At 36.6% G+C, this 23,511-nt stretch overlaps 2 protein-coding genes across 2 annotated transcripts; both read right to left on the reverse strand.

Moving 5' to 3' along the window:
• Nucleotides 1-13,286: 13,286 nt before the first annotated feature.
• Nucleotides 13,287-14,296, reverse strand: LOC107939505 (uncharacterized). Its single transcript, XM_016872852.2, has 2 exons — nucleotides 14,079-14,296; nucleotides 13,287-13,626 (listed from the first exon to the last, which is right to left on the reverse strand). The coding sequence occupies exons 1-2, from the start codon at nucleotides 14,261-14,263 to the stop codon at nucleotides 13,479-13,481; spliced, it is 333 nt and encodes a 110-aa protein (XP_016728341.1). The 5' UTR covers nucleotides 14,264-14,296; the 3' UTR covers nucleotides 13,287-13,478.
• Nucleotides 14,297-17,617: 3,321 nt separating this feature from the next.
• Nucleotides 17,618-18,570, reverse strand: LOC107931867 (uncharacterized). The gene is made up of 2 exons (XM_016863826.2): nucleotides 18,162-18,570; nucleotides 17,618-18,080 (listed from the first exon to the last, which is right to left on the reverse strand). The coding sequence occupies exons 1-2, from the start codon at nucleotides 18,382-18,384 to the stop codon at nucleotides 17,809-17,811; spliced, it is 495 nt and encodes a 164-aa protein (XP_016719315.1). The 5' UTR covers nucleotides 18,385-18,570; the 3' UTR covers nucleotides 17,618-17,808.
• Between the last annotated feature and the right edge of the window lie 4,941 nt (nucleotides 18,571-23,511).

The raw sequence follows: 23,511 nt of genomic DNA on the forward strand, positions 1-23,511 counted from the left end.
TTTTTATTATTATTCATTACTTTATTTTAATATTTTATTAATTTTATTTATTATTTCTTTTATATATCCAATTTATTATATTTTATTAAATTTTTTTTTTTTATTAGTTTTATTTTTTATATATTATTATATTTTAATAATAATTATATATACGTACTTATACATACTTAAATATATTTTTCATATTTCATAATTCTTATATACTTACATATATTTATGCATAATTTACATCATATACATACTTTATATTCTTTATTCTTAAAAATGCTTTTTGTATATTTCACATATTTATAATTCACATACATATTTTTTATATTATCACGATTTGTAATATATTACACACATTTACATTTTTATTTTATACTTACCGATTTTATATATATGTATATTTATCTATGTTTTCATATTCTGTAATTTATATGCATTTCTTATTTATGGCTTTAAATTATACATGCATATATATTTTACATTATGTATTTATCGTCATCATTGTTATTTGTGTTTGTTTATTTATCCATTACACTTGTGCTTTTCTAAAATTTATTCTATTATTTATTTGTATGCTTTGTTGATGTAATCGTCTCGTCATTTCATTTTGCCTATTGTATTGTTGTTATTCACTTTACTTTGCTCACCTTGTCGTATTCGTTATTGTTTTGTCAAGCATTATACCAAGCATCAAAAGGAAATTTTCTAAATAAGGCAATGTTTCGCATTGGAAAATCGAGAAAACGTGCCCTAACGTGCTGGGTTTCGATTTCTCGTTCGACTAAATAGCCAAATATCCTCTTAAAGCTTCAAAGCATGGTTTCATTAAACTATAAGATGATCTTGGTTTCGATGGTTTAGAGTATCGTGTCCTAACGTGCTGGATATGATATTCCTTCGGAACAAGAGAATCTTATATTCCAATTCACGTTATCAGAATTCTTCAAGGATCGTATTTTTTTTAAAAACTCTTCAAATTTCTAATTTTCGACACTAAGACACTAATTAATCAACTAGGTACCAATTTTGGCGTATCGAGAGTGCTAATCCTTCCTCGTGCGTAACCGACTCCCGAACTCATTTTTCTGAATTTCGTAGACCAAAATCGTTGTTTTAATAAAATTAAATCATTTATTAAAAAAAAAACAACCACTTTTTGAGGTGACCCGATCACACCTCATCAAAAAGGATTGGTGCCGACTCCCGTTTTCATTCTTTTTTTAAATCCAAGTCGACCTCGTTTTCATCCAAAAAAATGGTGTCAACAGCTTGGCGACTCCGCTGGGGACAGTAAAGATCAAGCCACGTGTTGATTATTTCTTGTCTTTTTATTGAAAGTGGAAAATTCGATTTAAATTTACGATCCTCTCATTGCATCTCTTTATTTTGAGTTATATTTTTTTTATCATGTTCTGTATTTTGTTTATACCTCTGCACATTGCATTGCATGACCGCTGGTCATACCCTTTTAAGTGGAGTGAGAGACTACGCCTTCGTGAGGTTTTCACCTCCGCATGGGATAGTGAATCGCTTCCGGGATACATCCGTACCTATGTCTTCGTGAGATTTTCATCTCCGCATGGCTATAGGGAAATGTATTCCCCTGAACTGAACTCGGTCCATATGAGCCTATAATGGGTAAGGATCGAGGAATCTGCTAGTTCAGGTACCCTTACTTTAGAATCAAACCACATATAGCGAGCCGTAAGAACCCACCGAGATAGAGTTATTCTAAACCCTAGTGCTTACCGAATAGATGCTTTATTTATTATTGTTTACTTTAAATCCTAGCGCTGATTTGTTTGTTTGTGATTGCATGGCATTTTCATTTCAAAAGAGGTGTCGATTCACGTTCAGTATAATAGAAAGCTTATCATGGAAAAGAGGTTTCTTGATAAAGTAGAAGACAATGCAGCTGTACGAGTGTGGGCTGAGACGATGTGGAAAGAGAAAGGCGATAGTCTTGCAGAAGGGTACGTATCAGAGTTATGGGACTTCACCCGTATCAGCGTAATCCAAAATGATCTTCGAGAAATGAAGGAAATATGGGATCAATGGGACGATGGGACCAAGCAGATGTTTTACTGTGACTATGGGACTTGCCTTACTTACTTGGTGTCAAAGTGGACAAGCATTTATTCCGAGCCCTAGCCCAGTTTTGGAATCCTGCTTACAGTTGTTTCACTTTGGAAAAGTGGATTTGGTGCCCACCGTGGAAGAATATACAACCTTGCTTCGATGTCCAAAGATTCAAATTGACAAGGCCTATTCTAGAGCTGCTAGTGTCCCGACATTATTAAAAAATTGATGAGCATTACAGGGATGAGCGAACAGTGGGTCGCTGCCCGAATCCAACAGAAAGGAGACAGTAAATGCATTCCTTGGAAAAACTTGCGAGATTTAGTATTAGCACATCCTGATGTGAAGAAAAGAGTGGATGTCTTCGCTCTAGGTATCTATGGATTGGTAATTTTCCCTAGAGCTTTAGGGCACATAGATGAGACCGTCTCTGATTTATTCGATCGGCTTAGTAAGGGAGTCACGCCCATCCCGGCAATCTTAGCAGAAACCTTCAGATCTCTAAGCGCATGTCGAAGAGCAGGGGAGGGAAAGTTCATCGGATGTGCACAGCTACTATTGGTGTGGTTCCATAGTCACTTTTGGAAGGTGGAAAATGTCTCTTATCGAGTCTTCTCAGAAGGTTATTCCCCATTGAAGGAACAAGTTGCTACACCAAGACGAGACGACATCACGGAAGAAAAGTGGATGATGATTCTCCAAAATCTTCAGGAGGATGACGTTGAATGGAAAGCTCCTTGGATGGTACCCGACGAGATCCTGTATCGATGTGGGGATTTCGACTGGGTCCCTTTACTCGGAATTTGGGGAGCTGTCGGTTATGCCCCTTTACTCGTATTAAGACAATATAGATCGAGACAGTTCATACCAGCAACACAAGGGCTGGCTCAATGTGGGTTTTCTTATAAGGATGAAAACTACAAGAGAAAAACTCGAGAAATATCTAACGCTTGGAAACAGGTTCACCGAATGAAAAGATTTACCGTAGGAGCGATGGCAACTTCAGAATATTATGGGTGGTGGAGTAAAAGAGTCAATGACAACATCCCTAAGCCGAGGGAAGATTGCGTTCAGTCTATAGAGGAGCATCTACAAGTAGTTCCGTCAGAATTAGAGATCATCAAATGAGACTTTGAGAAAAGAAATTCTGAGTTGGGAAAGAGGATAGAACAGTTAGAAGAAGAAATAGTGCATTTGGGATTAGACATCGATATCCACAAGCTAGAAGCCGAGAAATTAAGGAAGGGAAAGAACAAAGCTGAAGAGGATTTGGATAGTCTAAGAATAGATTACAAGAAGCTGCGGTTGTCGATGAGAACTGTCGGTCTGGGTAAAACGTCAGAGCAGTGGCGGCAAGAGATCAATGAGGAAAAGAATAGGGCCGATCAGTGGGAAAAGAAATTTCAAGATGCTCGAGCTCGAGAAAACGCTTTGGAAAGGAGTTTGTTAGAGTGCCGAAATGAGAAGGCAGGATTAAAGGCCAATGTGGCAGAGCTAGAAAAGTCACTTCACTCGTACCGTAGTCGCAACTCCATGATCGAATTAAGAGCAAGCTTAAATAAGATCGAAGAACTGAAAGGAAAGGTAGAGGAGCTTGAGGACGCATTACACAATTCTGAGCTACGAATGGAGCTTCTTGAGAGGAGTAATGATCAATGGCAAGAGCAATTCCATCATTCTCAAAGGCAGATTAGAGATAGAGATTACGTTATGGGCGAAGCTGTGACTCAAGTGCGGGAAGTGGCTGATCATCTGCAAACATTAGCAGTTCAGGCCGATGTATTGAGTTTAAAATATGAGTCAGAATCAAGCCGAGGTCGAGATTTAGCTTGGCTTCTTAGGAAGGTTAAGGCTTTGGGTATAAAGGCGAAGCCGTATATGTAATTTATTTTATGTAAAGAAATTTGCTTTCTAGTTGAGTTTTCTAATGAAATTGAATTCGAATCAATGCCTCTCTTTTTTGCATTCATCTCATACATTTGCATTACATCTCATAAAATGACCCTAATAAAATTAAATTATGACAGTTACCCTGGAAACCAACAAAAATCTAATCAAATATCACTACGGTACTCGTCGCCAAACAAAAGCAATGGATCAAATGTTGGAAAGATTGGAACAGTTGCAACGAGAGATGCAAGATCAGATGCATGAACGACTGGAAAAAATCCAGCAGGACATGTTAGAATCCCAGAACACTGTGATGAACCAATTAAAGCAGTTATTGGCTGGAGGAAATAACAAAGGAAAAGACCCCGTAGTCGATGCTGGGGAAGATCACGATGACCCTGTTTATCCTCCAGGTTTCACCCCAACTAACATCCAAGCACAACCAGAGGTGTACCCACAGAGGGTACCGGTTACCATTAGACCTCAATATCTGGCTGGTGCCTCGGTACCATTGCATTTTCAAATGGGCTCGGGTTCTAATCCCGGGGATAATCCCACTAATCCTGTGGTCCTGGACCTCGATGATGTGGCAGAAACAGAAAAAACAAGAATGAACCTGCCAAAACAACTAGAGGACCGATGTAGATGGTTAGAGGAAAAATTTAGAGTCATGGAGAACATCGACTATCATCGCGGGGTTGACGCCAAGGATCTGAGTTTGGTCCCTGATTTAGTACTCCCACCTAAGTTCAAAATGCCGGAATTCGAAAAATATAATGGGACTAGTTGTCCTGAAGCTCATATAACTATGTTCTGTCGAAGAATGACAGGATACGTCAACAACGATCAGCTGTTAATCCACTGCTTCCAGGACAGTTTGATCGGATCTGCAGCCAAATGGTACAACCAACTGAGTCGTGCTAAAGTTAGTTCATGGAGAGACTTGGCGCAAGCTTTTATGAAGCAATACAGTCATGTAACGGATATAACACCCGATCGAATTACGTTACAAAACATGGAGAAAAAGCCTAGCGAGAATTTCAGGCAGTACGCCCAACGATGGAGAGAAGTGGCAACACAAGTCCAACCACCCCTTTTGGAAAAAGAGGTCACCATGTTGTTTATCAACACTTTGAAAGCCCCGTTCATCAACCACATGTTGGGGAGTGCTACCAAGAGCTTCTCGGATATGGTAATGTCCGGTGAAATGATTGAGAACGCGGTAAGGAGCAGTAAGATTGACACGGGGGAAAACTTCAAAAGACCAGCCCCAAGGAAAAAAGAGGGCGAAGTAAACAACGTAAGCACATATAGCAAGAGCCATTCAAAACCGATTACTGTTGGCCCTCCAAAAATGATAACCACTAGTCACCAAGCCCCCTCAAGGCAGGAACCCAACACAAGGCCCAACACAAGGACTAACACAGAGAGACTTCAATTCACGCCCATTCCAATAACATACGGGGAACTGTATCAGAAGTTATTTGATGCACACATAGTATCTCCATTTTATCTCGAGCCCATGCAACCTCCATATCCCAAATGGTATGACACGAATGCCCAATGTGAATACCATGCAGGGATACCAGGACACTCAATTGAGAACTGCACTGGGTTTAAAAAGGCGGTGGAAAGGTTCATTAAGATGGGGATTGTGAAGTTTGACAACCCATTAGGACCCAACGTAGCAGCGAATCCGTTACCCAACCATGCTGATAAAGGGGTAAACGCAATAATCGAAGGTGAGAAAAAGAGAATCAAAACCGACATTGCAGAGATAAAAACCCCATTGAGTTGGGTCTGGAGACAAATGATAGAAGGAGGTCTCATCAAACAAGATTCAAAAGAAAGGCCCGAAGGAACGAAGACGTACTGCGAGTTTCATGCTGAAGAAGACCATGACATTCAAAACTGCACTGAATTCAAGGCCATGGTGCAAAATCTGATGAACAACAAAGAGCTAGAATTTTATGAAGAGATCAAAGGACTTGAAAATGGAGAAGTTTATGCCTCGGAGGAGGGGCCTACGGGAAAGGCCCCAAATCACCCAGTGGTGATTATTTCAAGGCCAACGAGTACAGGATCTGGAATACAACTGGCGCCAAGGGTCATAATCCAAAAACCTGTAGCCTTTCCTTACAAGGATAGCAAAAAGGTTCCTTGGAATTACGACTGCAATGTGATGATCACGGGAGAGGAGAACCCGATAAATGCTTCAGAAGAGGGTAATGACGCAGGCTTCTATACGCGTAGTGGAAAACGTTACGACCTGGGAAATACAAAAAGGGAGCCTATAAAAGGAAAAACCTTGGCGGTTGAACAAGATAAAACGAAGACGACCGGAATTGAACCGCATATTAACACACCGGTGACTGAAAATGAGGCTAGAGAATTCCTAAAATTCTTGAAGCATAGCGAGTATAGCGTGGTGGAACAATTGCATAAGCAACCCGCTCGTATCTCAGTGCTCGAGTTACTTCTAAGTTCAGAGATACATCGTAATGCGTTGGTAAAAGTGCTAAATGAGACTTATGTCGCTAAAGATATCTCAGTGAACAAATTGGATCGCCTGGTTAACAATATAAATGCCGATAACTTCATCTTCTTCAACGATGATGAGATCCCGCCAGGTGGTATGGGATCTACCAAGGCCTTGCACATCACTGCCCGTTGCAAGGGGTGTATACTACCGGCGGTACTCGTAGACAATGGATCGGCCCTGAATGTTTTACCCCTGTCCACATTAAACAGGCTACCTGTGGATAGTTCTCACATGAAATCATGCCAAAATATAGTGAGAGCATTTGATGGCACTGAGAGAAAAGTGATGGGGAGAATCGAGATACCTCTATTGATTGGTCCAAATACATACGAGGTGGACTTTTTGGTAATGGATATTAAACCATCTTACAATTGCCTATTGGGGAGGCCTTGGATCCATTCTGCAGGAGCTGTACCATCGTCACTTCACCAAAAGTTAAAATTGGTGATAGAGGGCCGATTGGTGACTATAGGTGCAGAAGAAGACATCATTGCATCAGTCACCGATGATATGCCATACATAGAGGCTGATAGTGAAGCGATAGAATGTTCATTTCGATCATTGAAATTCTTAAATGCCACATTTGTCATCGAGATGAGCAAAATCCCAAAGCCTAAGATATCCAAAGCTACGTCAATGAGCTTACAACTAACGATGGGGAAGGGAGCATTGCCTGGAAGAGGATTGGGAAAATACCTCCAGGGAAGGGTCGGAGTACCGATCCTAGTTAACAAACAGGACCGTTATGGTTTGGGATATAAGCCTAATGCGAGGGAAAGGAGGAAGGAGATGGAGAAAAAGCAAGAAAGGAGAAGAGCACATTTGGGCGGGATAGAAGCCAAGTGGGGACCGATAACCTTTCCTCATATATCTAAGACTTTTGTTTCAGGGGGAATTGTCCACCCTGAAGAGAAGGATGAGGTTACAGAAGGAAGGATTGAGAGGTTGGACATCAATGCCATATCCGCGGAAGAAAGGGTGGAAAGGAATTTATCGGGCATTCGTCCTTACGAACCTGGAAGTGTTTTGAATAACTGGACTGCAGAAGAGATCCCTGTAACATTTAGAACTAATTCAGAGTAATATTCAGAACACTTGTTGCCCTAAGCCTGGGGGTGATAAGAATCTTTTGTAAAAGGCACATGTCCAAAATCTAATTTCAGTGAAAACTTATCATTCAGTTTCATCTTGAGCAAATATTCTTTCATTCTTTTCATCCCCTTTATAATCATACTATGCATACAAGTATTCTTAGATCCTTTTATTTGGGCCTCCATTTGTTCCAATAACAGGTCTTCAGATATCAACGAGATGAGCGACTCTGTTACTAATTCAGAGTCTCTATTTGAGCAAGACATGAGTATAGATGATCCTCAAGATTTTGAAGGTGACCAAGACAGCGTTTTATCTCCGGATTTGTTAAGAATGATGGAAGAAGAAGAAAAACAAATTCTACCCTATAAGGAATCAGTAGAAGTTGTGATCTTAGAAGAGGGCAGAGAGGTAAAAGTTGGCGCTTGCATTGCCAAGGAAACAAGGCGAGACCTTGTTGAGTTGCTTCAAGAGTTTAAAGATGTCTTCGCATGGTCCTACCAAGATATGCCAGGTTTAAGTACTGATATCGTGGTGCACCGATTGCCTATAAAGGAAGAATGCAAACCAGTCCAACAAAAGCTCCGAAGGATGAGGCCTGATGTCTTGCTAAAAATAAAGGAAGAAGTTAGGAAGCAATTTGATGCTGGTTTCTTACAGGTGGTAAAGTACTCAGAATGGGTAGCCAATATAGTCCCTGTTCCTAAGAAAGATGGGAAGGTGCGAATGTGTGTGGACTACAGAGACTTGAACAAAGCCAGCCCAAAAGATAATTTCCCACTGCCTCATATCGATACCTTGGTAGACAACACGGCCGGATACTCACTGTTCTCTTTCATGGATGGTTTCTCCGGGTACAACCAAATTAAGATGCTTTCTGAAGACAGGGAGAAGACCACATTCATAACGATGTGGGGGACGTTTTGTTATAAAGTGATGCCTTTTGGATTGAAAAATGCGGGAGCAACGTATCAGAGAGCCATGGTAGCATTATTCCATGCTATGATGCATAAAGAGATAGAAGTTTATGTTGATGACATGATCGCAAAATCTAGAACAGAAAGGGAACACGTGCAAGTTCTGAGAAAACTGTTTCTGAGGTTAAGGAAGTTCCAGCTAAAACTTAACCCAGCCAAGTGTACTTTCGGGGCTAGATCAGGAAAATTGCTAGGATTCTTAGTCAGCGAAAAGGGAATTGAAATTGACCCAGACAAAGTTAAGGCCATACAAGAATTACCTCCGCCAAGTACTCAAAAAGAAGTTCGGGGTTTCCTAGGAAGACTAAATTACATCGCTCGATTCATTTCACAATTAACTGAGAAATGTGACCCCATATTCCGTCTTCTTAGGAAACACAATCCAGGTGTATGGGATGAGGAGTGCCAGAAAACTTTCGAAAGAGTTGAACATTACTTGTCCAACGCCCCAGTACTGATGCCACCTTGCCCTGACAAACCACTGATACTATACTTGGCAGTATTTGAGAATTCCATGGGGTGCGTGCTCGGCCAACATGATGAGTCAGGACGAAAAGAAAGAGCGATCTATTATCTCAGTAAGAAGTTCACTGAATGCGAAACGAGATATTCGCCAATTGAAAAATTATGTTGCGCATTGGTTTGGACTACTCGGAGATTGAGACAATACATGTTGTACCATACGACTTGGTTAATCTCAAAGTTAGATCCTCTGAAATACATGATGGAGTCAACTGCTCTAAACGGAAAGATGGCCCGATGGCAAATTCTATTATCTGAATTTGACATAACCTATGTGAATCAAAAGGCTGTAAAAAGGAGCGTGATAGCAGATTTTCTAGCAAGTAGAGCCCTGGACGATTATGAGCCTTTGAACTTTGATTTCCCAAATGAGGATCTGATGTATGTGGCAACTACTGAAGCAAGCACACAAGAAGGCAATACTTGGAAATTAAATTTTGACGGAGCCTCAAATGCCATGGGCAACGGGATTGGGGCAGTCTTGGTATCTCCAAACGGTGATCATTATCCTTTCACCAGTAAACTAGATTTTGATTGCACAAATAACATGGCGGAATATGAAGCATGTATCATGGGAATCCGCGCGGCTATGGAACGCAAAATCAAGGTACTTGAGGTATATGGGGATTCGACATTGGTAATTTATCAGCTCAAAGGCGAATGGGAAACAAGAGACCCTAAGTTGATTAGTTACCGAAGGATAGTCCTAGAATTGATTGAGGAGTTTGACGACATCACTTTTTGTTATCTCCCACGAGACGAGAATCAGATGGCCGACGCTTTAGCTACATTGGCTTCCATGATCAAAGTAAATAGACCAGAGGATGTGAAGCCTATCCAAATGAGCATTTATGATGCTCCAGCCCACTGTTGTAACATTGACGAGGAAGAAGAAAAGGACGACAACCCTTGGTATCAGGACATATTGCGATACGTGAAAAATTGTGAATACCCAAACCAAGCAACTGAGAATGACAAGAGAATGTTGAGGAGGATGGCCAGTGGTTATGTCTTAGATGGAGAGATCCTGTACAAAAGAGGAAAAGATCAGGTACTGTTAAGATGTGTGGACGCTGTGGAAGCCAAGCAGATCTCGGAAGAAGTCCATGATGGTATTTGTGGAACACACGCTAACGGTTTCACAATAACCAGACAGATCATGAGATTTGGATATTATTGGTCTACCATGGAAGGAGACTGCATCAAATATGCTAAGAAGTGTCATAAATGCCAGATTTACGGAGACAAGATTCATATGCCTCCATCACCTCTTCACGTCATGACTTCCCCATGGCCTTTCTCCATGTGGGGCATGGACGTCATTGGGCCGATATCGCCAAAGGCTTCAAACGGACATCGTTTCATTTTTGTAGTGATTGACTACTTTACTAAATGGATAGAGGCTACTTCTTACGCCAACGTCACAAAGACAGCTGTCAGCAAGTTTTAAAGAAGGAAATCATATGTCGGTATGGAATGCCTGAAAGGATCATATCAGACAACGCATTAAATTTGAATAATAGCACGATAGCAGAGGTTTGTAATCAATTCAAGATCAAGCACCACAACTCATCGCCATATCGTCCGAAGATGAATGGTGCGGTGGAGGCAGCCAATAAAAATATCAAAAAGATTGTGGGGAAAATGACTGAGACCTATAGAGATTGGCACGAGAAGTTGCCATTCGCCCTCTATGCTTATCGAACGTCCGTCAGGACTTCTACCGGGGCAACACCATTCTCTTTGGTTTATGGAATGGAGGCAGTGCTACCAATTGAGGTTGAAATTCCCTCTCTCCGAGTTTTTTCAGAACTAAAGTTAGACGAAGCAGAATGGGTCCAATCCCGATATGATCAGCTGAACTTGATTGAAGAAAGGAGGTTAAGAGCAATCCGTCATGGTCAAATGTACCAGAAACGAATGATGCGAGCTTACAATAAGAAAGTTCGTCCTAGAAACTTCCATGAAGGGGACTTGGTACTGAAGAAGATCCTTCCCATACAAAAAGACTTCAGAGGAAAGTGGATGCCAAACTGGGAGGGACCTTATGTAGTAAAAAAGGCATTTTCAGGAGGGGCATTAATTTTAACTGGGATGGATGGCAAAAGCTTGCCCAATCCTGTGAATTCGGATTCAGTGAAGAGGTACTTTGCCTAAAAAAAAAAAAAGGAGAGGCCAAGGCGAAAACCCGCAAAGGGCACATTGAGACCAAAGGGGTTTTGGATTGAAAACCCAGGAATGGGCAATTCAAATTTTCGATCAAAGATGAGGCATAGAGTAGTTTTGTCTTCTCCGAATTAACAAGAATGAGAGATGCTACATCTTGGGGCATCAACAAAGTCTTTTAGGACTTCTAAACACAGAGTTTGTGCAGAGAAGCTCATGCTGCGATATCTGGGGCATCTTTTTTTATCTTATTTACATCTTAGCAAAATTTGCTATTTGTTCATTTAGAGCTCTGCTCTCAATAAAGTTCTATCTTATTCATTGTGATAATCTTTTTCATCTTATTCATCTCGTATCTCAGCAAAATTTGCTATCTTGATTTGTTTGTTTAGAGATTTGCTCTCAACAAAATTTCATTTTGTCTATTTTGATAATCTTTTTCAAGCATTTTTCATTGAAATAACGATTAATGGACTGACAATACACATGCAGAAGGAGTTCTGCATATTACTCTGAAAGTTTCTAAATAATACGAGGACCTGAAACAGGACTATTGTTTAGAACTAACCAAACCTAAGGGTTGGAAACATTTGAGAAATGATAGTCTAAATAGCGTCTATTTCTTTAGGTTTTCTGTCAAATGTACTGGCTGAACAAGAAGACATCAGTGATAGAACCTTGATGAACAATGAGGAATGACAACCTAAGCATTAAAAATGGATCATCCTCATGACATTCTACAAATATAATACATACACATCTAGTTAGGAGCATTTGATTCATTCTGATCATGTCATCCTAAACACTAGGCGTAAATAGGTCCTATCTTCCTATATTGGTAGGAAGTAGATCAAAGATGTAAATCTTGTCTTCCCATATTGGTGGCGAAGTAGATCGCAGAAAGCAGATATTGTCTTCATGTATTGGCGTGAAGAAGATCGAAGGTAGCAGATCCTATCTTCCTATATTGGTAGGAAGTGGATCAAAGATACAGATCTTGTCTTCCCATATTGGTGGCGAAGCAGATCGCAGAAAGCAGATCTTGTCTTCATGTATTGGCATGAAGAAGATCGAAGGTAGCAGGTCCTATCTTCCTATATTGGTAGGAAGTGGATCGAAGATCCAGATCTTGTCTTCCCATATTGATGGCAAAGTAGATCGAAGAAAGCAGATCTTGTCTTCATGTATTGGCGTGAAGTAGATCGAAGATATCAGATCCTATCTTCCTATATTGGTAGGAAGTGATCGAAGATGCAGATCTTGTCTTCCCATATTGGTGGCGAAGTAGATCGCAGAAAGCAGATCTTGTCTTCATGTATTGGCGTGAAGTAGATCGAAGGTAGCAGATCCTATCTTCCTATATTGGTAGGAAGTGGATCGAAGATGCAGATCTTATCTTCATGTATTGGCGTGAAGTAGATCGAAGGTAACAGGTCCGGTCTTCCTGTATTGGTAGGAAGTGGATCGAAGATGCAGATCTTGTCTTCCCATATTGGTGGCGAAGTAGATCGCAGAAAGTAGATCTTGTCTTCATGTATTGGCGTGAAGTAGATCGAAGATAACAGGTCCGGTCTTCCTGTATTGGTAGGAAGTGGATCGAAGATGCAGATCTTGTCTTCCCATATTGGTGGCGAAGTAGATCGCAGAAAGCAGATCTTGTCTTCATGTATTGGCGTGAAGTAGATCGAAGAAAGCAGATCTTGTCCCTGTATTTGGCAGTGGAATAGATTGAGGATTGCAGATCTTGCCTTCCTGTATTTGTTAGCGAAGCAGATCGACGATGGCGGATCTTACCTCCCTGACTACAGTGGAGTACATTGAAGCCGATAACTCTATCTCCCTGCATTCAATAGTGGAATAGAGTGAAGATTACAGATCTTATTCCCCTAAGCAGTAGTGGAGCAGACTAAAAACAACAAATCTCATCCCCATGGAGTTGCAGCAAAATAGATTTAAGTCATGTTTCTCTGGAGCGCAGTGAAGTGGATTGAAGCAACGAGACACAGTAGAACAGAATGAGGCTACTTGAAGAAGAAAAGCACCAAAAGAAGCCAAGGCTCGGCAAGCCCGGGCAAATTTGGTCTTTCTTGGTCTTTGCTCTGTTTTCGTTACACGACAACGAGCAAAGAGGGGCAGCTGTAAAGCCCAAAATCTGCCCGGGCCCATACCAGCAAAATAAACCCAAAAATTACAAGCCCAAATGCCCAATATTAATAAAAACCCTAGAGGCCCGAATGGCCCAAAACTACACCAACTTTCAAACACAAAAAGAAACCCCAGCCGCATGTTTGTTGCTGCCACCTCCTGCGCACGCCCACCGCCACTGCTCGCCTATCACCGGCCACCCATGCGTCTGACGCCTTCTGACACCTGCAAACAGAGAGCCACATGCAACCAACAAAGCAGAAAATAACAGACGAACGATCCAAATAAAAATATAAAAAAGTTGTAATCCGGCTATAAAGGCCAAAGCTTATCACTGTTTTGAGAGGAGGATTTTTGATATTTCAAAGGAGGGGAAAACAGATTGTATTTTGGATGAGGGATTTGAGGGGAAACGGATTGTATTTTGAAATGGGGGGATTTTTTTTGGAGATTTCAAAAGAGAAAAACGATTGTAAATAGGGGTTTTTCCTTTTTTGAATACAAAGAAAAAACACTGTAATACGGGCAGATCCAAAAAATCAAAAAAGCAAAATAGAAAGAAAAGGTTTCGTTTTAATCTTTTGTCTCTTCATTTTCTTGTTTTTCTTTTCATTTTTCTATAAATCTATTTTAAATAAAAATATGAGAATAAAAGAGAGAAGAAAAGAAAAACTTACCTGAATCGCCTCACGGTCACGTCGTCGGAGTCTCCTTCTCCATCGCCGAAACCGAGCCCAAAAGAGAATAAAGGGAAAACCTTCTTCTTCCAATTGTAGGATAAGGATGCCTGGCTTTCAAATGAGGGATAAAGAATGGGGGTTAGGATTTGTTTTGATTTTTGTAGAAAATGACAGATGGCCATTCAAGTGATTTTTTATTATTATTTATTTTTAGTCTTAATAACTAGAGAAACGGCGTCACAACCCTCAGGATAAGCATATTTTTGCTTTTGGGATAAATTATGCAAATGGTCCTTCCACTCTTTTGATCTGCTTCGATTGGCCCCTCTTTTTTGTCCCTTCTTTTTCTTTTAATTTTGGCTCAGAACTCTACTGGTATCCCATTTTAGTCCCGCATAAAACATGGCATTTAAGAGCATAGGGATATTTTCCCTTTCGAACCCTCTGTTTCACTTGCGAGTTACAGTTTGGTCCCCTGCTTCATTATATTTTTTTCTCGTTCTTTAAATTCCTTTAAACTTTTAGTCAAGCCTTGTTATTTTATCTATTTGTCCATTTATTTACTTATTTGATTATTTATTCATTATTCTTTTATTTTATTTGTTTAAACATTTACTTTCTTATTCATATATTGTCATTTTATTTTTATTACGCACGTGTATACATATATATTTTTTCATATTTAATATTTTTCATTTCACTTTATTTTAATATTTTATTAATTTTATGTTTATTTCTTTTATATTCCAATGTTATTATTATTATTATTATTTTTATTAGTTTATGCTTTGTTATATACTTATATATTTATAATATGTATATATACGTACTTATACATACTTAAATATATTTTTCATATTTCATAATTCTTATATACTTACATATATTTATGCATATTTTACATCATATACATACTTATATATTCTTTATATTCTTAAAAATGCTTATTGTATATTTCACATATTTTATAATTCACATACATATATTTTTATATTATCACGATTTGTAAATATATATACACACATTTACATTTTTATTTTTATACTTACCGATTTTATATATATGTATATATTTATCTATGTTTTCATATTCTGTAATTTATATGCATTTCTTATTTTATGGCTTTAAGTTATACATGCATATATATTTTTACATTATTGTATTTATCGTCATCATTGTTATTTGGTGTTTGTTTATTTATCCATTACACTTGTGCTTTTTCTAAAATGTTAGTTCTATTTATTTATTTGTATGCTTTGTTGATGTAATCGTCTCGTCATTTCATTTTGCCTATTGTATTGTTGTTATTCACTTTACTTTGCTCACCTTGTCGTATTCGTTATTGTTTTGTCAAGCATTAATACCAAGCATCAAAAGGAAAATTTTTCTAAATAAGGCAATATTTCGCATTTGGAAAATCGAGAAAACGTGCCCTAACGTGCTGGGTTTCGATTTCTTGTTCGACTAAATAGCCAAATATCCTCTTAAAGCTTCAAAGCATGGTTTCATTAAACTATAAGATGATCTTGGTTTCGATGGTTTAGAGTATCGTGTCCTAACGTGCTGGATATGATATTCCTTCGGAACAAGAGAATCTTATATTCCAATTCACGTTATCAGAATTTCTTTCAAGGATCGTATTTTTTTTAAAAAACTCTTCAAATTTCCAATTTTCGACACTAAGACACTAATTAATCGACTAGGTACCAATTTTGGGCGTATCGAGAGTGCTAATCCTTCCTCGTGCGTAACCGACTCCCAAACTCATTTTTCTGAATTTCGTAGACCAAAATCGTTGTTTTAATAAAATTAAATCATTTATTAAAAAAAAACAACCACTTTTTGAGGTGACCCGATCACACCTCATCAAAAAGGATTGGTGCCGACTCCCGTTTTCATTCTTTTTTTAAATCCAAGTCGACCCCGTTTTCATCCAAAAAAATGGTGTCAACATATCAAATTTTTTATTCATATTTTCATGTATTTGTGATTCATTATTATAACATTCATTCGTAAATTATTATGCCATGCTCGATATTATCATTCATTTTCATTTCATTAAAGTCATTTCAAAGACCATATACTTACCCAATATAGATCATTTCATTTCACTCCAAACAAAATAAACTCACATGGCGAAGTGGTACATTCGTTTTATAAAAAAAAAAAAACAAGGCAATATTTCGTGTTCGAAAATATCGAGAAAAATCGTGCCCTACATGTTGGGTTTCGATTTATCGTTTGACCGAACAATCGAATATCCTTTTTAAAATTTCAACGCATAAGTTTTGGAAATCATGAGATGATTTTGGTATCGAAGGTTTGAAATATCGTGTCCTATGTGCTGGATGTGATATTTTATTTCTTCAAAACAAGAGAATCTTAATCATTTCATATTATTACATTTTTACTCAAGACTTTTTAAAAACAAGGCAATGCTTCGTGTTTGGAAATTTTAAGAAATTGTGCCTACATGCTGGGTTTCGATTTATCGTTTGACCGAACGACCGAATATCCTTCTTAAAAATTTCAATGGATAAATTTAGAAATTATGAGATGATCTTGATATCGAAGGTTTGAAATATTGTGTCCTACGTGCTGAATGTGATATTTTATTTCTTCGAAACAAGAGAATCTTAATATCCATTTCAAGTTATCCAACATTCATAACAAGGGATCGTATTTTAAAATTTATTTTAAAATCTTTTCAACTTTCGACATTAAGACATTAATTAATCAATTAGGTACCAATTTTGGGCGTGATGGGGGTGCTAACCCTTCCTCACATGTAACCGACTCCCGAATTCGTTTTCTCAACTTTTGTAGACCAAAATCATTTGTTTTAATAAATTGAAATATTTTATTAAAACGACCAGACTTCTAGGTGATCCGATCACACCTAAATAAAAAAGATTGGTGGCGACTCCCATGTTCGTTTTCGTTTTCAAAACCAAAGTCGATCCCCGTTTTTAAAAAAAAAATGGTTTCGACAATAGTTTCACATTTCAGTATGTGGCAAAAAATATTTTTTTATAAATTTTATTTTTTTGTCAAGTGTCAAAATGTGAGACTGCCACGTGTCATCATATTATTTATCATCAATAATATGTCAATATATTTTAATGATATTAGACAAATGCCTAAAGTATTAAAAAAATTAAATACTAAATAGAGGTAACTTTCTATAAATTAAGAAATTAAAATTTAATTCTATGTTCTCCTATTGTAGTGCTTTAGAGGGGGTTGTTGTGCTTATTAAATTAAAATTTTATTGTCTATATTATCTGGACAGACTGGAATATTTATGGTGCCAGCAAAGTGATGTTACATGCCGTAAAAAATTGCTTATACTCCTAAAATACCCACACCTTAAAACTTGGGGTAACATAGACCAATACAATTAGTTAAGGGATGTTTGGGTATTTGTATAAATTTATATGCTACCTTACAGCTCAACAGTGTCGAAAGAATCACAATGGAGCAAAATTGAGACCAAAAGAAGTTATAGAACAGTAAAATCCCAAACAAGAGACAAATTTAGCAAAAATCGTAAACATACTTTCTTTGCACGAAAACTATCGCATAAAACAAATTACGACATATTAGATAGAAAGAAGAAACATGAACGGATTACTGAATTCCAATCTCTAATCTTATTGTGAATAAAATGATACAGAACATAATAAAGGCAGGCACTGCGTCTTCCCTGGATTCTGGTGGTGTTCCATCAGAAGGGCCGAGGACGGAGGAGCGGCGCCACAGCGAATTTCATAATCCCAACCTTGCAGTGAAAGCCATTGCGCTCACCACAAACGAAGTAGTAGGGCTTCTTCTTATTCTTCTTCTTCAAAACAAACTGAAACCCATTTCCGCCACCTTGAGTTTGGTTGGCGATCAGCTTAGCTTTCTTCAAGTCGCAGTTAAGGAAGCTCCTGAGGTTGGGTAGCAATGAGACACTGTGACGAAACGTGGTGTTGCTTGGTGGATCATATTTGAACACTGCCAAATTTCCAACCGTCACATCAACATAAACAACATAATTCAGACATAAGAGTGTTGGGATTTTAACTTATGAATTACCAAGAGTGTCATTGAAGTAGAAGGGAGCGCTTTTGAGTGACCAGTCGGTGTAGTTGACCCCAAATTGCCAATGCTGTGATCCCCCAACAGTGAACCTTTTGGGGGCACTGCTATGATTGTAGGGATAAGTATGGGAATCCCAACCCTTGTTAGCCAAGCTTACTTCCACTACGCAGGCAATAGCCTGCAGTAGAACAAGCCCTTGAGCAAACCTAAACCCCATTTTGTCAATCAAGTTTTAATGATTACAAAAAAGTGTAAATGTCGGCAATGAGAGGATTACTAGACAAGTTATATAGGCAAAAACTCGTAAATGTTGACATTTCTCCAACTCATTCACATTCTTTTACTGTTACCTTTTTTCCCCCATATTTGCTAAGTATGTGCTTTTCAACTTCATTAAATGCCTGGTGAAATTATCCCACACTTTTCGCTTTTGTTTTTTTCTTCAAAAAAAATCTAACATTTTGACTTCGACCATATGAAAATCTCAAATTTACTTTTATAATGCTATTTTATAAACATTTCCTAATTTAATGGTAAATTTGCGTGAATTTTAAATTTATTGCATGAGATTTAGAGTTCGATTTTTATGTTTATAACGGATTAAGATAAAATCTGTCCATTGGTAGGAGACAAAAGTTTAATCAAACTTCTAGTATAGGTCCTAGTTTAACCAGAGAGTAGTATTTATTGATTTTGATGTGAAGTTATTTCTTTATCAACAATAATGATCGGATACATGTCTTCTATTTTTAAAACTCTATCATTTTCTTCTTCTTATCTTCTTAATATTTAAATTCTAGATATTTAGTTCTAAATGCAAAATATTGATTCATCATTTATATTTAACTTTCTATGATAAGAGATTTGTTATTCATATGAAAAAAGGTCATAATACTATACTTGTTTCGGTATTTTTTTAATATATCATATCATAAATTAGAACATTTCACACATATTATAAACATGCATTTTACGCATAACGTTTCACTTATCATTATAACATATAGTACGTCACTTATCAATACATCATTGCACAATCACATTTGGCACCCAGAGAATATACTTGCAAGCATTCATATATTTTAACAACTTTATGCATGCATGGCATACTCATTCATTATAATCATACACAACCATGGAATTCAAACAGAACTCATAGCAGATGTTCGAACAAAACAACACAAACAAACACTCAAGTTGAATATAGAAACTCACCTTAAATCATTCGTCCTCGCCATATTAGCTTGTCCAAATGCCAGAGCCTCCTTCATCTTGGAAGCTAAGTATGACAACACATAGCGGTTAAACCAAAAGTGTTCAAACCTTAAAACTTCAAATCCATATTTATATAGAAGCTTTTCAGGAATCCTTACTTCTCTTTTCCTCTAATTCACAAGTACAGAGAGACTTAGGAGCTTACCAGCTTACTAGATTTTCTACTTTATTCTAATTCACATTTTAGGATAATTAAGAAGTTAGTCTAGTTATTGGAAAATACATAAACTTTAACAACTGATTTTTGTTAGTTTATTGCATATAAATTGTTGAATTATTATTTTTGTTAATTAATTACATATAAATTGTTGAACTGTTTATTCCTAGATCAACAATTTAATAGTAAGGTTCAATAGCGTTATAATTGGGCCAACTTATCAGATTTAAAGTATAATGATCAAATTTTGAAAAATTAAAGTAAAGAGACTAACTTAATAAAGTAGAAGGATAAAATTAGGAATTATATTTGTTTTATGTTAAACAATACAACAAAGATAGAAATAGAATGTTTAAAGTTTCATTTTCATTCAATCTTTCGTACCTAAGAATACTTGAGCTAAGGTATTTATACAATAAGGAATATGTTTGCTACCAACAATAATAACAACACTAACCACATTAATTGCTAGTAACTAACTTACAACTGAGTTAACAAACAATATTTATCTCAACATTTCCCTGGTTTTCTAACTTTTGTTGAACTGATCTTCACTTGACAACACTCGCAATGCTTTTCTATAAGTAGAAAATTGTTTTGGTGTAATTGGGTGTAATTGGCTTTGTGAGCACATCAGCCATTTATCTTTCTGATGGAACGAAATTGACCTGCAACATGCTATCAAGAACTTTCTCATGTACAAAATGATAATCAATTTCCACATGCTTCACTTTAGCATGATATGTAGAGTTTATAGCGATTGTCATTTCCATTATTGATGTGTTATGTAACACCCCTATACCCGGTCCGATTGTATGGACTCGGTACAAGACTATTACATTTGGTGCCAAAACGGTTTTGACTAGACACTATTTAATTTAAACATTTATACATAGTGTTTTAACTTATTTAACCCAAAAATTATTAATATAAACATCCGGGGTCATTATTGGATGTTTGAATGTGTTTGGAAATGATTTTAATATTGTTTTTACTCAAAACAGGGGAACAATATCGATACCTAAACAATAGATATTGATACCTTTTAAAAGGTATCTATACCACTGCACAAAATCAATACAAAAATAGCATTTTGGAATTTCGGAAATTCAAATTTTGATGAAGGTATCGATACCTTAGGCCTAGGTATCGATACCTAGCCTTCAATATCAATTCTGATGTTAAAAACGATATTAAAATCACATTCTGTTTTGGAAAATATGAGTTTTAAAGCTTAGGTACCAGTACCTATACCCTTGGTATCGATACCTTAGGTAAATTTTGCTAAAAATCAATTAAAAAGTTCACTAAAACCCCCTGCAATATATTGGATTCAACTCAACACTTAAGACCAATTCAAGATGCATTTAAACTACTTAAAACAACTCTAAATCGATCAAAATTATCATATTAACAAACCACATTTGCAAACATACTTATAACCTCAATAAATCATTTCATATAAAACCAAAATACTTCAAATAAAAACCCAAAATAGATTGAGTTTCAAGAGTTTGCATTTTAGTCCCTAACACTTGGGAACACATTAAGTCTACATATATACATGTCATTTTAACTCAAAATATAGTACCTACTCTTGAAGCTCTTGAAGATGTGATGAGATGAGAGATCTCTTAGCCCGACTCTAACTCTTCAAGTTCTACTGTACCTATGTGTTAAAATAAATGCGTTAAGCTGGTGAAAGCTTAGTAAGCACTATAAGAATAAATAGGTAAAGGAATTGTAACATAATGTTTTAAAATTATTCAATTAATACATGCTTACACACAACTATACCTTACTTTAACAAAATTTAACTTACCCTTGAAAGTTACTAAACTTACCTCAACACTTTGATGATTCACTTTTGTTCACATTTCATATCTTAGGCCCATAATAGACTTTTGTAGAACATATCGAATATATGGAACAAATACAGAGGTGCATTATTATGCACTAATGGACAGAGAGCAGTAAGGTGCTATACAGAGAGCACGAATGTGCTAACGGAGAGCACTAACGTAATAATAATCGGAGAGCCCACTAAGATCCCTTAATGGCATGCCACTAATATCCTAGTAGTTCTAAATTTCATCTACTTGGGCATTAAAGTTGAATTTCATACATTTAAATACTTTACATAAGTATTTCAGAAAAGATTTCACATTTCTCCATCATCTACTATTTAGTCCTCGTTTCATAAATCACAAATATCACACCTTTTTCACACATATACTTTTATCACAACATCATCACTTAGTGTTCAAAAAAATATACCATTTCATATTCTTCACCTATAATTTTCTTTACAAATTTCATAATTTCATAATCTAATCCCCTTTTTATTATCTATTTACAAATATAAATATATATTTTACATTTCTATTCTAAGTAATTACATATTACAATATAAGCATTTAAATAAAAATAATTTAAAATCTTCTAGTACTTACAAAAAAAGGTTGAGATGATGCATTTTTTTCTTCATTCACTCTTTGGCCTTCTACTTTCATTTTCCTTCAATTTTATCATCTCCCTTTTTTTTCTTTCTCTTCAATTTCATATAAAAACATATATCATTAATAAGTTAAAACTAAAATCATATAACTTTTCTATGCTAGTTAATGAAAATAAATATGTATGATATGATAATTTCATCATTTCTTACCTTAACTCTTTGAAATCTCAAAAACCTAACTCTTGCTTATCTCTTTTTTGACACATCTTTGGGGGTTCTCTTATGAGATTAAAGTGTTCACTAGCATTCTTTTTTATTTTTATTAAAGAAATTTCAAAGAAAAAGAAAGGTTTGGAGCTTGGTTGGTTCAACAATGGAGGAAAGACACAAAGGGCAATATAAGAAAAGTTGGATGGAAACTAGGAGGGGTGAGTGACAGTTTGGTGGATGGCAAAGGATGATAAATTTTCATCTTTTCTCTGACTTCCTACACCTTTCCATAAAAAATCTCACCGTTTTTAATTTAATGGTCAAATTGCTAGCTAGTCCCTTAGCCTTCCATGCTTACACTTTTACCTATTATCATTACACTTTAAAATATCTACTTGGCTATTTACTATTTTATCCCTCTTCATCTTTTATAATTCCTAGGTTGACTCATACTTCACTTTGATTAAATTTCTTCTTAATCCTTCATTCCTTTCTACCACTACTATGTATCTCTTAACTTTTTTTCTTCTTACTTTGGCCACAACAATTTCTCTATTCTTTCAATTAGGTCAATGCGTCTATTTAATATTTCCCTATCTAATGAGTATTTTCTAATTTCTTATTGGGTCTACATACTTCCTAATTTAATACTCAAAACTCCTATTTATTATATTTCAAGAATTTTACATTAATTCTTGTACACGATCCATCACTGAACCTAACTTCGAGTTAAAACACAGATGTTACATGTTATCACGCCATACAACTAGTGGTTGTTTTACAGACACACCAACCTTAGTTAGAAGTTATTTTATCCATAACAACTCAGAAACACAATTTTCTAGGCTTCGATACTCCGCTTTTGATGAGGATTTGGATACAACAGGCTGCTTCTTGGAGTTTTATGCAACTAGATTACAACCAAGATAAATGTAATTGCTTGTAGTTGATCTTCTATCTTTGATAATAGAGGCTCAATCATCATCAAAGTAGCCAATTAGGTCAAACTACCCTTTTGTGAAATACAAACCATAATTCATAGTGCTATTCAGATACCTTAACAGTCTCTTTACAGCCTTTTAGTAAGTGTTACAATGTGCACTCATACACTAACTAAGCTTGTTAACACAGAATGCAATCTCTGGTTGTGTAATGCACACATATTGTAGTTTTCTAATAACACTCCAATATTCATGAACATCAACAAGTGGACTACCATCTGCAATAGTAAACTTGGGAGTGGC

The sequence above is a fragment of the Gossypium hirsutum genome, chromosome A12 (genome assembly GCF_007990345.1).
Source record: "Gossypium hirsutum isolate 1008001.06 chromosome A12, Gossypium_hirsutum_v2.1, whole genome shotgun sequence".
Taxonomy (NCBI): domain Eukaryota; kingdom Viridiplantae; phylum Streptophyta; class Magnoliopsida; order Malvales; family Malvaceae; genus Gossypium; species Gossypium hirsutum.

Bases quoted from the DNA above. Each gene is read 5' to 3' on its own strand.
- LOC107939505 (XM_016872852.2), bottom strand. From the start codon at position 14,263: ATGGCCATCTGTCATTTTCTACAAAAATCAAAACAAATCCTAACCCCC. The intron at 13,627-14,078 runs GTAAGTTTTTCT...CTCTGTTTGCAG, and splicing joins GTGACCGTGAGGCGATTCAG to GTGTCAGAAGGCGTCAGACG.
- LOC107931867 (XM_016863826.2), bottom strand. From the start codon at position 18,384: ATGGGGTTTAGGTTTGCTCAAGGGCTTGTTCTACTGCAGGCTATTGCC. The intron at 18,081-18,161 runs GTAATTCATAAG...GAAATTTGGCAG, and splicing joins CTACTTCAATGACACTCTTG to TGTTCAAATATGATCCACCA.